We start from the raw sequence: 16,269 nt of genomic DNA on the forward strand, positions 1-16,269 counted from the left end.
TAAGAAATATGATCAATAAAATTATAAGTGCTTTCCTCAGAAAATATCTTTCATTAAAACATAATGGATCTTTTCCCTCTAAGCCGTCATAGTCTTTTTGGAAAAATTCTTTCATCTGGGACCCATGAGAGCAGAGAACTTGTCTGTGTTATTTGCTGCTATATTCTCAGCATGTCGAGCCATGGAAGGCAATTCTTAAATTGAGATATGGAAGATGCAAAATTTATTAGTTTTAAGTGTACAACATAGTGATTGAGCATTTAAATACATTACAAAGTGACTGTGTGTCTAGTCTCCTTATAAAGTTGTTACAGTCTTTTGGAATTGAAACAAAAATAAATGGGACCTAATTAAACTTAAAAGCTTTTGTACAGCAAAGGAAACCATAAACAGGATGAAAAGATAGCCCATAGAATGGGAGAAAACACTGGCAAATGAAGCAACTGACAAGGGATTAATCTCCAAAATATGCAGATAGCTCATGAAGCTCATTATCAAAAAACAAATGACTCAACCAAAAGATGGGCAGAAGATCTGAATAGACATTTCTCTAAAGAAGACATACAGATGGCCAGTAGGCACATGAGAAGATTGCTCAGCATCGCTCATCATTAGAGAATTGCAAATAAAAACTACAATGAGGGAATCACCTCACACTGGTCAGAATGACCGTTATCAAAAAGTGACCATCAATAACAGCTGAAGAGGATGTGGAAAAGAGGGAGCCATCCTACACTTTTAGTGGGAATGTAAATAGGCACCACCGCTATGGAGAACAGTGTGGGAGGTTCCTTAGCAAACAAAAAATAGAGCTCCCGTATGATCCAGCAATCCCACTCCTAGGCATATATCTGCAGAAACCATAATTTGAAAGGATACATGCACCCCAGTGTTCAGTTGCAGCACTATTTACAATATTCAGGATATGATAGCACCCTAAGTGTCCATCGATAGATGAATGGATGAAGAAGTTGTGGTACATATACTACTTAGCCATAAAAAAGAAGGCAGCAACATGGATGGTCCTAGAGATTGTCATACTAAGTGAAGTCAGTCAGAGAAAGTATCATATATTGCTTATACGTGCAATCTAAAAATGATACAGATCAACTTATTTACAAAACAGAAATAGTCTCTCAGACTTAGAGAACAGACTTGTGGTTACTGAAGGGGAAAGATGGGTGGGAGGGATAAATTAGGGGGCTGGGATTAACATATATGCACAGTATTCTATGGACTTCCCTGGTGGCTCAGACGGTAAAGCGTCTACCTACAATGCGGGAGACCTGGGTTCAATCCCTGGGTCAGGAAGATCTCCTGGAGAAGGAAATGGCGACCCACTCCAGTATTCTTGCCTGGAAAATCCCATGGATGGAGAAGCCTGGTAGGCTACAGCCCATGGGGTCACAAAAGTCGGACACAACTGAGCGACTTCACTTTCACTTTCACAGTATTATATATAAAACAGATAATCAACAAGGACCTACTGTATAGTACGGAAAACTCTACCCAATACTCTGTCATAATCTGTGGGGAAAGAATTAGAAACAGGATAGATATATATATAGAAATCACTTTGCTGTAAGCAGAAATTAACACAATGTTGTAAATCATCTATACTCCAATTAAAAAAAATCAGGAAGGACAGTACTGAGCCAGGAGTAGAGAAACTTTAATTCAGCTACTTAGTGAGGAGTAACACAAGGTGAGTAAATGACTACAGTGAGGAGAGATAGTGAGTGACATGCTGTGATAATGTGGCGTTCATAGCTGTGAGTTTTGGGAAAGGTGGAACGGAAAATATTCAGGCCAGAGCAGTAGGAGGACTTCTGTTCTACCTCCAGAACAGAGGTCTGAAGGTTGAGAGAAAGGAAACTCCCACTGCCTAAGAGACTTAACAAGGAAAGTGGTATCCTTTGGGCGTGGGGCTAGGGGGGTCTGGGTTTTAGTTAGAGGATGCCAATGAAAGAATGTTAATAAGTGAGGCTGAGAATAGAGCTTTGGCTGCTTAGGGAAACTGAAGGCAGGCAGAAGCGTTTCAGGAGCTGGGGAGGGTGAGAGATGGAGACAAAACAGGATGTGGAGAGTGATTAGAGTGCAGGACAGGGGGCATCGTGTCACATAACCCTTTTTTTCCTTTTGTGATAGTAGTGATTTTGAAATCATATTTATTTAATCTGTGTATACACACACATCGCCTTCTGTGTAGCTTCCCTGAAATAGGGAACCGAGTATTGTTGCTTAATTCACTGTTGTATGTGGAGGTTCTTTGATGGACCCTCTCTTTGACACTTCGCTCCACTATAATGAGCAAACAGAAGATGGGTATATTTATATACCTGGTATGTTAATAGGTGGGCTTCCCTTGTAGCTCAGCTGGTAAAGACTCCACCTGCAATGCAGGAGACCCCAGTTCGATTCCTGGGTTGGGAAGATCCCCTGGAGAAGGAAATGGCTGCCTACTCCACTATTCTTGCCTGGGAAATCCCGTGGAGAGGAAACTGGCGGGCTACAGTCCACGGGGTCACAGAGTTGCAATGACTGCGTGACTAAGCAGGGCACAGCATGCTAATCGGCAGAGTTACATATATGGTGGCAGGTGTTTTCATCTGTATAAGACAGAGCTCTGTGTGCAGAGAGAGGGAGAAAGAGGTTTAAGAACTTTTGGAAAGTATGGAATAACTGTGGAGAGTAGGAAAGGGAGCCCACTAGAAAACAATGTTTCTGCTTAGTGTTATGTATTGTTTTAGATTGGCCATCGTTTTAGGTTGACTGTAATTGTCTCCAAAGGAACAAGTGAACTGGAAAGCTCAGACAGGGAAGTGTGGTTTAAAGTTGGATTTTAATTTGTGTTTTTAGAGGCACTACAGTAATCTGGTAATGAAGGGTAGAGATTGAATCAGGTAGAATAGTGGAAGAAGTTATTGGCAATGAAGAGTTCCTAGAAAGCTGAGAGGCCAGGACAGGATATTGCATGAATCACCAATATAGATATTGAATTCTGGAGAAGGTCAGAGTTGGTGTGAAGAAGATGATTTTGAGCAGTCAAATGCTGAGTTCCAAAGATACTTACAGTGCCTTTATAAACTAAAGTGTCTGTTGGTTGTTCTTTTTTTTTTTTCTGATGTGAAATATATGTAACAAAATTTACCATCTCAACCAGTTTTAAGTTCAGTGGTGTTAAGTATATTCACGATGTTGTGTAAGCATTACCACCATCCGTCACCAAAACTTTTTCATCTTTCCAAACTGAAATTCCATACCCATTGAACAGCAACTCCCCATTCCCTCCTCTCCAACCCCGGGCAGCCACCAGTCCACTTCTGACAATGACTTTGATTCCTATAGGTACCTCATGTAAGTGGAATCATACAGTATTTGTCCGTATGTGATTGACTTATTTCACTTAGTGCCTTGTCTAACTCAGTGAAACTAAGCCATGCTGTGTGGGGCCACCCAAGACGGATGGGTTATGGTGGAGAGATCTGACAGTGTGGTCCACTGGAGAAGGGAATGGCAAACCACTTCAGAATTCTTGCCTTGAGAAGCCCATGAGCAGTATGAAAAGGCAAAAAGATAGGACACTGAAAGAAGAACTCCCCAGGTCGGTAGGTGCCCAATATGCTACTGGAGATCAGTGGAGAAATAACTCCAGAAAGAATGAAGGGATGGAGACAAAGCAAAAACAACACCCAGTTGTGGATGTGACTGATGATACAAGCAAGGTCCGATGCTGTAAAGAGCAATATTGCATAGGAACCTGGAATGTTAGGTCCATGAATCAAGGCAAATTGGAAGTGGTCAAACAGGAGATGGCAAGAGTGAACGTTGACATTCTAGGAAGCAGCAAGCTAAGATGGACTGGAATGGGTGAATTTAACTCAGATGACCCATTATGTCTACTACTGTGGGCAGGAATCCCTTAGAAGAAATGGAGTAGCCATCATGGTCAACAAAAGAATCCGAAATGCAGTACTTGGATGCAATCTCAAAAATGACAGAATGATCTCTCTTCGTTTCCAAGGTAAACCATTCAATATGGTAATCCAAGCCTATGCCCCAACCAGTAATGCTGAAAAAGCTGAAGTTGAATGGTACTATGAAGACCTAAAAGACCTTTTAGAAGTAACACCCCAAAGAGATGTCCTTTTCATTATAGGGGACTGGAATGCAAAAGTAGGAAGTCAGGAAACACCTGGAGTAACAGGCAAATTTGGCCTTGGAGTACAGAATGAAGCAGGGTAATAGAGTTTTGCCAAGAGAACGCACTGGTCATAGCAAACACTGTCTTCCAACAACACAAGAGAAGACTCTACACATGGACATCACCAGATGGTCAACACCAAAATCAGATTGATTATATTCTTTGGAGCTGGAGATGGAGATGCTGTCTACAGTCAGCAAAAACAAGACCGGGAGCTGACTGTGGCTCAGATCATGAGCTCCTTATTGCCAAATTCAGACTTAAATTGAAGAAAGTAGGGAAAGCCACTAGACCATTCAGGTATGACCTAAATCAAATCCCTTATGATTATACAGTAGAAGTGAGAAATAGATTTAAGGGACTAGATCTGATAGACGGAGTTCCTAATGAACTATGGACGGAGGTTTGTGACATTGTACAGGAGACAGGGATCAAGACCATCCCCGTGGAGAAGAAATGCAAAAAAGCAAAATGGCTGTCTGAGGAGGCCTTACAAATAGCTGCGAAGAGAAGAGAAGCGAAAAGCAAAGGAGAAAACGAAAGATATTCTATTTGAATGCAGAGTTCCAAAGAATAGCAAAGGAGAGATAAGAAAGCCTTCCTCAGTGATAAATGCAAGGAAATAGAGGAGAACAACAGAATAGGAAAGACTAGTGCTATCCAAAAGTCTACAAGCAATCAATGCTGGAGAGGGTGTGGAGAAAAGGGAACCCTCTTACACTGTTGGTGGGAATGCAAACTAGTACAGCCACTATGGAGAACAGTGTGGAGAGTCCTTAAAAAACTGGAAATAGAACTGCCATATGACCCAGCAATCCCACTCCTGGGCATGCACACTGAGGAAACCAGATCTGAAAGAGACACGTGCACCCCAATGTTCATCACAGCACTGTTTATAATAGCCAGGACATGGAAGCAACCTAGATGCCCATCAGCAGATGAATGGATAAGAAAGCTGTGGTACATATATACAATGGAATATTACTCAGCCATTAAAAGGAATTCATTTGAATCAGTTCTAATGAGATGGATGAAGCTGGAGCCCCTTATACAGAGTGAAGTAAGCCAGAAAGATAAAGACCAATACAGTATACTAACGCATATATATGGCATTTAGAAAGATGGTAACAATAACCCTATATGCAAAACAGGAAAAGAGACACAGATGTACAGAACAGACGTTTGGACTCTGTGGGAGAAGGCGAGGGTGGGATGTTTTGAGAGAACAGCATCGAAACATGTATATTATCAAGTGTGAAACAGATCTCCAGCCCAGGTTGGATGCATGAGACAAGTGCTCAGGGCTGGTGCACTGGGAAGACCCAGAGGGATCAGGTGGAGAGGGAGGTGGGAGGGGGGATCGGGATGGGGAACATACGTAAATCCATGGCTGATTCATGTCAGTGTATGGCAAAAACCACTACAATATTGTAAAGTAATTAGCCTCCAACTAATAAAAATAAATGGGAAAAAATTTTTAAAAAGGAAAGTCTAGAAAGCTCTTCAAGAAGATTAGAGATACCAAGTGAACATTTCATGCAAAGATGGGCTCAATAAAGGACAGAAATGGTATGGACCTAACAGAAGCAGAAGATATTAAGAAGAGGTGGCAAGAATACACAGAAGAACTGTACAAAAAAGATTTTCACGACCCAGACAATCATGAGGGTGTGATCACTCACCTAGAGCCAGACATCCTGGAATGTGAAGTCAAGTGGGCCTTAGAAAGCATCACTATGAACAAAGCTAGTGGAGGTGATGGAATTCCAGTTGAACTATTTCAAATCTTGAAAGATGATGCTGTGAAAGTGCTGCACTCAATATGCCAGCAAATGTGGAAAACTCAGCAGTGGCCATGGGACTGGAAAAGGTCAGTTTTCATTCCAGTCCCAAAGAAAGGCAGTGCCAAAGAATGCTCAAACTACTGCACAATTGCACTTATTTCACACGCTAGTAAAGTAATGCTCAAAATTCTCCAAGCCAGGCTTCAGCAATACGTGAACCGTGAACTTCCAGATGTTCAAGCTGGTTTGAGAAAAGGCAGAGGAACCAGAGATCAAACTGCCAACATCCACTGGATCATCGAAAAAGCAAGAGAGTTCCAGAAAAACATCTATTTATGCTTTATTGACTATGCCAAAGCCTTTGACTGTGTGGATTACAATAAACTGTGGAAAATTCTGAAAGAGATGGGAATACCAGACTATCTGACTTATCTCTTGAGAAACCTGTATGCAGGTCAGGAAGCAATAGTTAGAACTGGCCATGGAACAACAGACTGGTTCCAAATAGGAAAAGGAGTATGTCAAGGCTGTATATTGTCACCCTGCTTATTTAACTTATATGCAGAGTGCATCATGAGAAACGCTGGGCTGGAGGAAGCACAAGCTGGAATCAAGATTGCCAGGAGAAATATCAATAACCTCAGATATGCAGATGACACCACCCTTGTGGCAGAAAATGAAGAGGAACTAAAAAGCCTCTTGATGAAAGTGAAGGAGGAGAGTGAAAAAGTTGGCTTAAAGCTCAACATTCAGAAAACTAAGATCATGGCATCTGGTCCCATCACTTCATGGGAAATAGATGGGGAAACAGTGGAAACAGTGTCAGGCTTTATTTTTTTGGGCTCCAAAATCACTGCAGATGGTGATTGCAGCCATGAAATTAAAAGATGCTTACTCCTTGGAAGGAAAGTTAAGACCAACCTGGATAGCACATTAAAAAGCAGAGACATTACTTTGCCAACAATGGTTCATCTAGTCAAGGCTATGGGTTTTCCAGTAGTCCTGTATGGATGTAAGAGTTGGACTATAAAGAAAGCTGAGTGCTGAAGAATTGATGCTTTTGAACTGTGGTGTTGGAGAAGACTCTTGAGAATCCCTTGGACTGCAAGGAGATCCAACCAGTCCATCTTAAAGGAGATCTGTCCTGGGTGTTCATTGGAAGGACTGATGTGGAAGCTGAAACTCCAATCCTTTGGCCACCTCATGCAAAGAGTTGACTCACTGGAAAAGACCCTGATGCTGTGAAGCATTAGGGGCAGGAGGAGAAGGGGATGACAGAGGATGAGATGGCTGGATGGCATCACCGACTCGATGGACATGAGTTTGAGTAAAGTCCGGGAGTTGGTGACGGACAGGGAGGCCTGGCGTGCTGTGATTCATGGGGTCGCAAAGAGTCAGACACGACTGAGCAACTGAACTGAATGTTCTCAAGGTTCATCTATATTGTAATGTGTCAGAGTTTCTTTTTGAAATTAAGCAGTATTGCATTGTGTATATATACCACATTTTGTTTATTCATCCATCCATCGATGGACACTTGAGTTGCATCCATCTTTTTGACTATTTGTGGTTAATGCTTCTAGGAACATGGCTTACAAATACACATTTGACTCCCTGCTTTTAATTCTTTTGAGCATATACCCAGAAATGAAATTGTTGGATCATATAGTAATTCTGTATTTAATTTTGTGAGGAGCTGTTACACTTTTCCGTAGTAGCTCTACTGTTTTATAGATTCTTATCAGGCTTCCCAGGTGGCTCAGGGGTAGAGAATCCACCTGCCAGTGCAGAAGACACAGGGGATGTGAGTTCAGTCCTTGGCTTGGGAAGGTCCCCTGGAGGAGGAAATGGCAACCCACTCCAGTATCCTTGCCTGGAGAATCCCATGGACAGAGGAGCCTGGCGGGCTGCAGTCCGTAGGGTCGCAGAGCTGGACGTGACTGAGCAGCTGAGCACCCTCACCCCCCGGCGCTGCACACGGGTGCTGGTGTCTTCATGTCCTCACCAGCGCTCGTGATTGTCTCATTGTTTTGGTAATAGCCATCTTGATAGATTTAAAGTGGTATTTCTTGGTTTTGATCCGCACTTCCCTAATGATTACTGATATTAAGTATCTTTTCATGTGTTTATTGGCCATTTAAATATCTTCTTGGAGGAAATGTCTATGCAAGACTTTTGCCCATTTTTTAATTGGATTTTTTTGGTTTTTGTTTTTTTTTTTTTTTTTGGAGTGGTAGGAGCTCTTTATATATTCTGGGTATTAGTTCTTTACCAAATAAATGACTTACAAATGTTTTCTCCCGTTCCTTGATGCCTTTCCACTTTGTTTATAGTGTCCTTTGATGCACTACCATTACCTGTGCTTTAGTCATTGCCCGGTGCAGTGTTATAAAGCTTTCCTCTTTCTTCCCTAAAAGTTTTGTAGTTTTAGTTCTAATGTTTAGATCTTTGATCCATTTTGTGTTAACTTCTATATATGCTGTAAGATAATATAGTCCAACTTTATTTCTTTGCATCTGTTGTTTCTTTCAATAGAGAAGGAAACCAAAACTTTCTGGCTATAAAAAAATAAATTTTCATTTCTTTACCTAGTTATTACACAGGTACACTTGCCCTGTTATGGGTGAAAACTGATTTTGGGGAGGGGAAATCAGCAAGCGATGTGCTAATTTGGGATCTCTGAACTGAACCACAGGAGGCATTTACTTTACTCTTGTCTCCTTAGAGCCAAGATTCTGGGTCTGATAATCGTATAAATACAGTCAGTCTCAAGGAAGCGTTGGAGAGGTTTGATCACAGCCCAACTCCTTCTGCTTCCTCCCGGAGTTCAAGAAAATCATCTCACACAGCAGTCTCGGACCCTTCCTGTGAGTACCCCAGCTTGAAAGCAGACTTCTTTAAAGATGTCCTTCTAAATTGTTTGCATGATTGTTACCAACATTTTTCATCAGCTGCCACTTTCAAATGATAAGTGTTTACATTTCTGAAATACATTTGTTTTTCAGTGAGCAAGAGGCACCTTGCTCACATTTAGCAAAGCATTAACTTATAAAGTAACCTGTAGAATATGTAGGTAGTAATGTTGGTATTGGTATTTTTAATCATCCCCCAGAAAGAAAGCAAAACTATTATAGTAATTCCTTTTTTATTGATAGAACCTGTAAGTGTTCTTAGTTTGCTTTTTAGAAAGTGTTTTCTGGGTATTTTGTCTTTATGAAGACACACATAATTGTCATTAAATTAATACCCTTTTAAATTTTTTAAAAAGAATCTAGCACTTTCATTTCTCAGAGTACTAAAACTGTGTATAATGAAAAAGGGACTTGTTTGAACTACTCGACATCTACATGATGGGTAGAACATCAAAGTGGTTAAACATAGAATATCTGAGATTTTAGGGGGGGAAATGTCCTTATTATAGCTATTTATTTCTTTTTAAAGAAAGAAAATTTAAGAATTAAAATGAAATCCTTTAAGTGTCTGATATATTATTGTTGACTAGAGGTATGATATTTTTCTGCAGATCTCCAGAGTTTATTCACTGTGCTTATCTGAAACTTTATGCCCACTAATTAATAACTCCCCATTCCCTGCCCCCCGCCCTTGGCAGTCACCATTGTGCTGTTTGTTTCAGTGAGTTTGACTATTTTAAATAACCTCATATCATTATGAGATACTTGTTTTTTCTGTCATTGCCTATTTCACTTAGCATAATGGCCTAAAGTTTCATTCATGTAACATATTGTAGAATGTCCTTCCTTTTTTGGGATAAATAGTAGTATTTCATTGTATGTATATATCACATTTTATTAATCCTTTCACCTGTCAACAGATATTTAGATTGTCTCCATACCTTGGCTATTGTGAATGGTACTGCAGTGAACATTGGAATGCTAATATCTCTTCAAGATGCTGACTTCAATTTTTTTTGATAAATACTCAGAAGTGGGATTTCTAGTTCATATATGGTAGTTCTAATCTTAATTTTTTTTGAAAAATGGCCATATTGTTTCCACAGTATCTGTATCATTTCCCATCCCCATCAACAGTGTGCATGGTTTCCAGAACTTCACACAAGTTCTCACCAACACTTGTCTTTAGATTTTTTTTTAACAGTTTATAAGGTTTTTTTTAGTTGATTTACACCGTGATTTTTTGATAGTAACCATTCTTTAGAGGTAGAGGTGATATCTCATTGTGGTTTTGATTTCCTTTTCCCTGATGTTCAGTTGAATATTGAGTATTATTTCACATATTGGCTGGCCATCTCTGTGTCTTGTTTGAGTAAATATCTATTCAAGTCCTTAGGCCATTTTTTAAATTAAGTTTATTGGTTTTTTCTATTATAGAATTGTAGGGGTAGTAACCCTTTTATATTTGAAATTTTCCTATTTCAGATATTTTCTTTATCCTTAAAAAAGAGGTAATTAAAATAAATCATCTTGTTGTCATAGACTTCATTTTTATTGAATAATTTAGATAAACAACTCTTTTACAGACCACTTTTATTCACCGGAATGCATTTTGAGATTGATCTTTGAAAATTGTATTTTCAAAGTACTAATGATATTCTGTTTCTGTTGACCAATTTTAGCTACACCAACAAAGATCCCAACAGATACTAGCACTCCTCCCAGACAACATTTACCAGCTCATGAAAAGGTGGCACAAAGGAGGTCATCATTTAGTAGTCAGGTAAACTCTTCAGATAGTATTTTTCTGAATAAAGATTTATTAAAAGGGGTGGGGGGGGAATCATCTAAATATTGATAAATTCATTTATTCATTATCCCTTTCTGTGAAATTTAAAATAGTTGTTGATATACAACACTTACTCAAGGTCTTCATGTTTTTGTGAAGTAGTAGTCAAACATACAAGTCCTTTTGATTATTTTTCAGATAAAATGTTAGATTTTTTTTTTAATTATGGGAAGCTGATAATTTAGAGCCATTTTATATCTAATTTCAAGTACCAATCACTTTCAATAAAGTCCAGGTAACTCTTATTGAGAGCCCATGCAAGATAATATGACAGATGCCTTGAAAGATAAAAAGATAAATAGGAAATAAGCATTTCCAGTTTAGAGGGAGAGACAGGCCTGTGCTCATCTAAAAATGTATGAGGCTCATCTAAAAGCTGTAATTCAGTTATAAAGAAGCCATGGTGATATTTCTGGTAGGAGTATTCATGTATGGAAATGATTGTCACCCAGTGTTATTTTTTATTTTGCTTCTAGTCTATAAATTCCCAGACTGTTGGTCAGTCATTAACACAGCCTGTGATGTCTCAATCTGCAAATTTACCAGTTCCACAAGGCATGTCCCAGGTATTTTTGTTTCTGTTAAATATTTTAAAATTATAAATAGTCTTTAAGCTACTAGTGGGGCTTCCTTCATAGCTCAATCAGTAAAGAATCTGCCTGCAATGCAGGAGACCCCAGTTCTATTCCTGGATCGGGAAGATCTGTTGGAGAAGGGATAGGCTACCCACTCCAGTATTCTCGGGCTTCCCTTGTGGCTTAGCTGGTAAAGAATCCGCCTGCAAGGTGGGAGACCTGGGTTCGATCCCTGGGTTGGGAAGATCCCCTGGAGAAGGGAAAGTCTACCCACTCCAGTATTCTGGCCTGGAAAATTTCATGGACTTGTATAGTCCATGGGGTTCCAAAGAGTTGGACACAACTGAGTGACTTTCACTTTCAAGCTGCTAGTGATTTTTTAAAATACAGGTGCAGTAAATCTCAGTTGTGGATGTTTAGTATACCTGGGGATTTTTTGATTGTCAATGATATTGAGTACCTCTGGTACTTCAGTTGTCTTTTAGGGTTCATGACAGTTTTGCACAACAAAAAGCTATGCTGATTAATCCCTGTTGAGAAATACTGTGGTGGCTCAGATTGCAGTACAGAAGGCCTGGTCAGGAAGATTCCCTGGTGAAAGGAATGGCTACTCACTCCAGTATTCTTGCCTGGAGAATTCCATGGACAGATAAGCCTAGAGGTCTGTAGGCCATGGGGTCACAAAGAGTTGGACATGACTGAGTGACTAACACTTTCACTTTTCATAGAAAAATATTAAAGATGAAATGTAGTTGTTCATTTTGTTCTTCCCATGGATATTGGAAGAATTGAGTAATTTTATTCATATATTCATTTGTTTATATATAAGCCATTTATTAAGCTCCTTATATTATCAGATATTGCAGGTGCTGGCAGTGCAAATATATCTATACTAAGAAACTTGATTACATCTAGAGGGAATGATCGATAACTACAAATAGTCTATGCTCAAGGTCTAAAGCTTGATACGTGAGCACATTAGATGGACTCTTAATTGCAGACTGAGGAAGTAAAAGAGAACTTTCTGGAAGAATTGTTACTTGGGCTGAGTCCCAAAGGAGGCTTAAATATAAAAGCTAGCAAGACAAAGGAGAGGAATTACAAAAGTGACACTTTTGATTATAACTTCACAACTTTTCGTTTATGATTGCACTCACTCAGTGCCTCAGACAAGTGAAAAAACTAAGTTGTACTAGAAATAATCCGAAATTTTCTGTTGTGTTTGATGTTGAAGCTATCTCCACATTGTCTTAATTTCAAATAATATTAACACTAGGTATCTAAAAATACCTTTATCGTATATGGTTGTTACTTAAATTGTGCTTAGTTGCTCAGTCATGTCCGACTCTGCGACCCATGGACTGTAGCCCACCAGACTCTGTCCATGCGGTTCTCCAGGCAAGAATACTGGAGTGGGTTGCCATGCCCTCCTTCAGGGGGTCTTCCCAACCCAGGGATCGAACCCAGGTCTCCCATGCTGCAGGCAGATTCTTTACCATCTGAGCCACCAGACATATATAATTATAGCTATTATATATTATGATGCTTGTACAAATATATTGACATTGCTGTAAACTGTCATAATCTAAATAACAATCTAATTGTCATAATCTTGACTTTTAGCAACACATAATTGTGTAAGGTATTTATAGCAGCACTATATTATTAATAGTATCTGGAGTTGCAGTAGTTTTCATCAGCACTGAGTCCTCAAATAAGTATTCAAGTCTCATTTCATTCAGTGATAAAGCCAAACACTTTTCCTCTTAGTTCTTTGATTTTACTTCCCATTATTCTGCTTTCTGTGTTTATTCTTATTTGTATTTAATAGAAATTCTTTAAGTGGTGACAGTATAATGTTTATCTAAAGGTGTAAATAACTTTAGGATACAATATATTTATATGATATAAATATAAAATTTTAAATAATAAAAAATTAAGGCATGAGAATATTAAATTTGTAATATTTTTTCATACCTAGTGTAATTTGATGTTTGATCTGGTTATTCTCAACTTCAGAAGTCAGAGTTGTGTACTTTGAAAAGTAATATTCAGTATTCTCAAAACAAACTTTTGAAGATAGGGTAAAAAGGCTTTTGGGGTGTCATTTGCTTTTACATGCATTGTAGTAGACTCTTAAGGTAAGACAGATTTCCAGTGAAGTGAAATTCTTTCTGCTTTTATACTGTATCCTGTGCTGAATATTCCTGGAAATAAGTAAATGAGCCTGTTTAAACTTAAGTGGTAAATCACTAAATGTGCTTAGTTTCAAGCAATAGTAAATAGAAGCTGTCTGTAACTCAGGTGAAGCGGAAATAAGTGAGATTGAAAACCTTACTCTGTAAGTAGAATAAGTATGCTTTTGTTGGCATATGCAGCATTCACTTAAAATTGCTTGGTCTTTAAAAGCCTAGGTTTTTGTGTTTGAGAACAGTTTGTTGAAAATTTTATGGTTGGTTAATCTGTCAGATTTTTATAACTTTCTAATGACCTGCACAAAGAAGACATTCTCGGGATGACAGAATTTTATGTGAATAACTCCAGGTGCAGGCTACTTTTTCGTTTGTTAGAACGTCAGGAAGGAAGTTCAGTAACTTGTTCTATCAAGTAGTAGCGCCACAGTAGGAACTTAGGTCTTTAAAAGCCAGTGTTATTAAGTCATCTTGTAATCAGTCAAGCTCTAGTCAGAAGCTGGATGGGAAATTTGAACAGGGATGCTATAAAAAATTATTAACTGGTAACAGAGATTAACTACTGAGAGCAGTTAAGAGAATTCAAAAGGATACAGGGAATACCAGTGTAGAGAGCAGCCACTAAAGGTAAGTGAAAGGGAGAGTTGCCAAGGGGGAACAGCTCAGAAAACTCCTTCCATCCTCCTGAACTGCTCCTCCAGGCCAGGCTGAGACTCAGGTCCCATCGGAGCCGCTGTGGCTACAGCCACTGGATGTACACGCATCACTGAAGTGCCGCAGACTTGGGCTGGGGAGCGAGAAGCCACCTGCTGGGATACCAGTAAAATTCAATGGGGAGCTGCCCACTAGCAAGCCAGTGAGACTTGCTGGAAAGTCTGCTGGATGCTGGTGGTGCTCACTAGGACGCTCCCCGCTGGCATCAGAAAGAGAAGGAGAAGCACTAGAACCGGAGAGGTGGCCCAGTCTCCCTTTACAGCATCCCTCCACAGCATCACTGACAGGACTGCTGGTGCCTGCTGGTGAAGGAGAAGCGTTTATAGGGTCCAGCTGTAGTACCACAAAGCTGAGCAATGATAGGTGAATTAGATGTTGAGAAGCAATAAATTAGTAACTGGCATGACATTCTTAATTCATGATACACTGCTTACATTTCACATTTTACAGTTATGAGAAGTGATTGTAAAATGTATTATATTTTTTCCATCCACGATACTTAAGTTTCAGTTCTCAGCTCAGTTAGGAGCCATGCAGCATCTCAAAGACCAATTGGAGCAGCGGACTCGGATGATAGAGGCGAATATTCATCGGCAACAAGAAGAACTAAGAAAAATTCAAGAACAGCTTCAAATGGTTCATGGTCAAGGGCTGCAGGTAAGTTACTACATTTGATTACAAACAAAGCATGCTGTTTGTATTTTGGCTTCTTAGGAAATTGACTCTTCTTAATAAAAAGTGAGATGCAAAAGATATGTTTCATCCATTTAGTTCAGTAATTACTCATTGGTTATCTACTCATTATGATTGCATTTACAGTTCAGTTCAGTTCAGTCGCTCAGTCGTGTCCGACTCTGTGAGCTCATGAATTGCAGCATGCCAGACCTCCCTACCCATCACCAACTCCCAGAGTTTACTCAAACTCACGTCCATCGAGTTGGTGATGCCATCCAGCCATCTCATCCTCTTGTCGTCCCCTTCTCCTCCTGCCTCCACTCCCTCCCAGCATCAGGGTCTTTTCCAGTGAGTCAACTCTTCACATGAGGTAGCCAAAGTATTGGAGTTTCAGCTTCAGCATCAGTCCTTCCAATGAACACCCAGGACTGATCTCCTTTAGGATGGACTGGTTGGATCTTCTTGTAGTCCAAGGGACTCTCAAGAGTCTTCTCCAACACCACAGTTCAAAAGCATCAATTCTTCAGCACTCAGCTTTCTTCACAGTCCAACTCTCACATCCATACATGACCACTGGAAAAACCATAGCCTTGACCAGACGGACCTTTGTTGGCAAAGTAATGTCTCTGCTTTTTAATATGCTATTCCATTGGTGAAGGGAATGGCAAACCACTTCAGTATTCTTGCTTTGAGAACCCATGAACAGTATGAAAAGCATTTATAGTAGCTAAAGATAATTGATTCCTAAGAGTGTTTCCATCAGCATTTTTGTTTCTCCAGATTAGAGTCATCTTTTAGCAGTCTAATTATTAGTAAGCTTAAATTCCCATAATATCAAAATAATACTTTACATAGACTTTTAGGTACATGTAGGTACAGAATTTAAAGTTAATCATCAGTAATTTTTTGAATAACTTACTGGTAGGTATGATTCAAATTATAGTCTTATTTGATCAACCAACAGGGCCAAAGTTATGTCTATCCGATGCAACTAGGACTTTGGTAAAAACTTCAAGTGAAAACCACTTCTCTTTAATGCCATGAGTTATAAATGATGAGTGATGCACAGCTTCCAATCCACAGACCTTTGAGTAGCTAAGTTAGGGTAACGGTAACATATATAATAATCCTCAACATGTAAAGTGTCAAGCAAGTAGAGGTTTTGAAATTTATAATGCTTTTTCTGACAATTAGAGACATAATTAGGGGTTAGGATGATTGCAAGAATGAAAATGAGTATCATGTTTTATTCAGTAATTATTTATTGCTCATTGTTCATTCAGAATGACTTAGTCTTCTTGTTACTTGCTTTTAAAACTTAATTTTTAGCTGTTTTTGCTAAAAATGATCTCATTCTTTTTAAT

General features: G+C 39.3%; 1 protein-coding gene across 16 annotated transcripts in view; it reads left to right on the forward strand.

The window, feature by feature from the left end:
• Positions 1 to 16,269, forward strand: part of CLOCK (clock circadian regulator) — a 136,925-nt gene that overhangs the window by 105,213 nt on the left and 15,443 nt on the right. For all 16 annotated transcript variants that reach the window (XM_043906717.1, XM_043906723.1, XM_043906726.1 and 13 more), the window contains 4 exons: positions 8,714 to 8,855; positions 10,583 to 10,683; positions 11,226 to 11,315; positions 14,735 to 14,887. In XM_043906717.1, the coding sequence (XP_043762652.1) occupies positions 8,714 to 8,855; positions 10,583 to 10,683; positions 11,226 to 11,315; positions 14,735 to 14,887 (486 nt within the window). The remainder of the gene's footprint in view (positions 1 to 8,713; positions 8,856 to 10,582; positions 10,684 to 11,225; positions 11,316 to 14,734; positions 14,888 to 16,269) is intronic.

This window comes from Cervus elaphus, chromosome 6 (assembly GCF_910594005.1).
Source record: "Cervus elaphus chromosome 6, mCerEla1.1, whole genome shotgun sequence".
In the NCBI taxonomy this organism is placed as follows: Eukaryota; Metazoa; Chordata; class Mammalia; order Artiodactyla; family Cervidae; genus Cervus; species Cervus elaphus.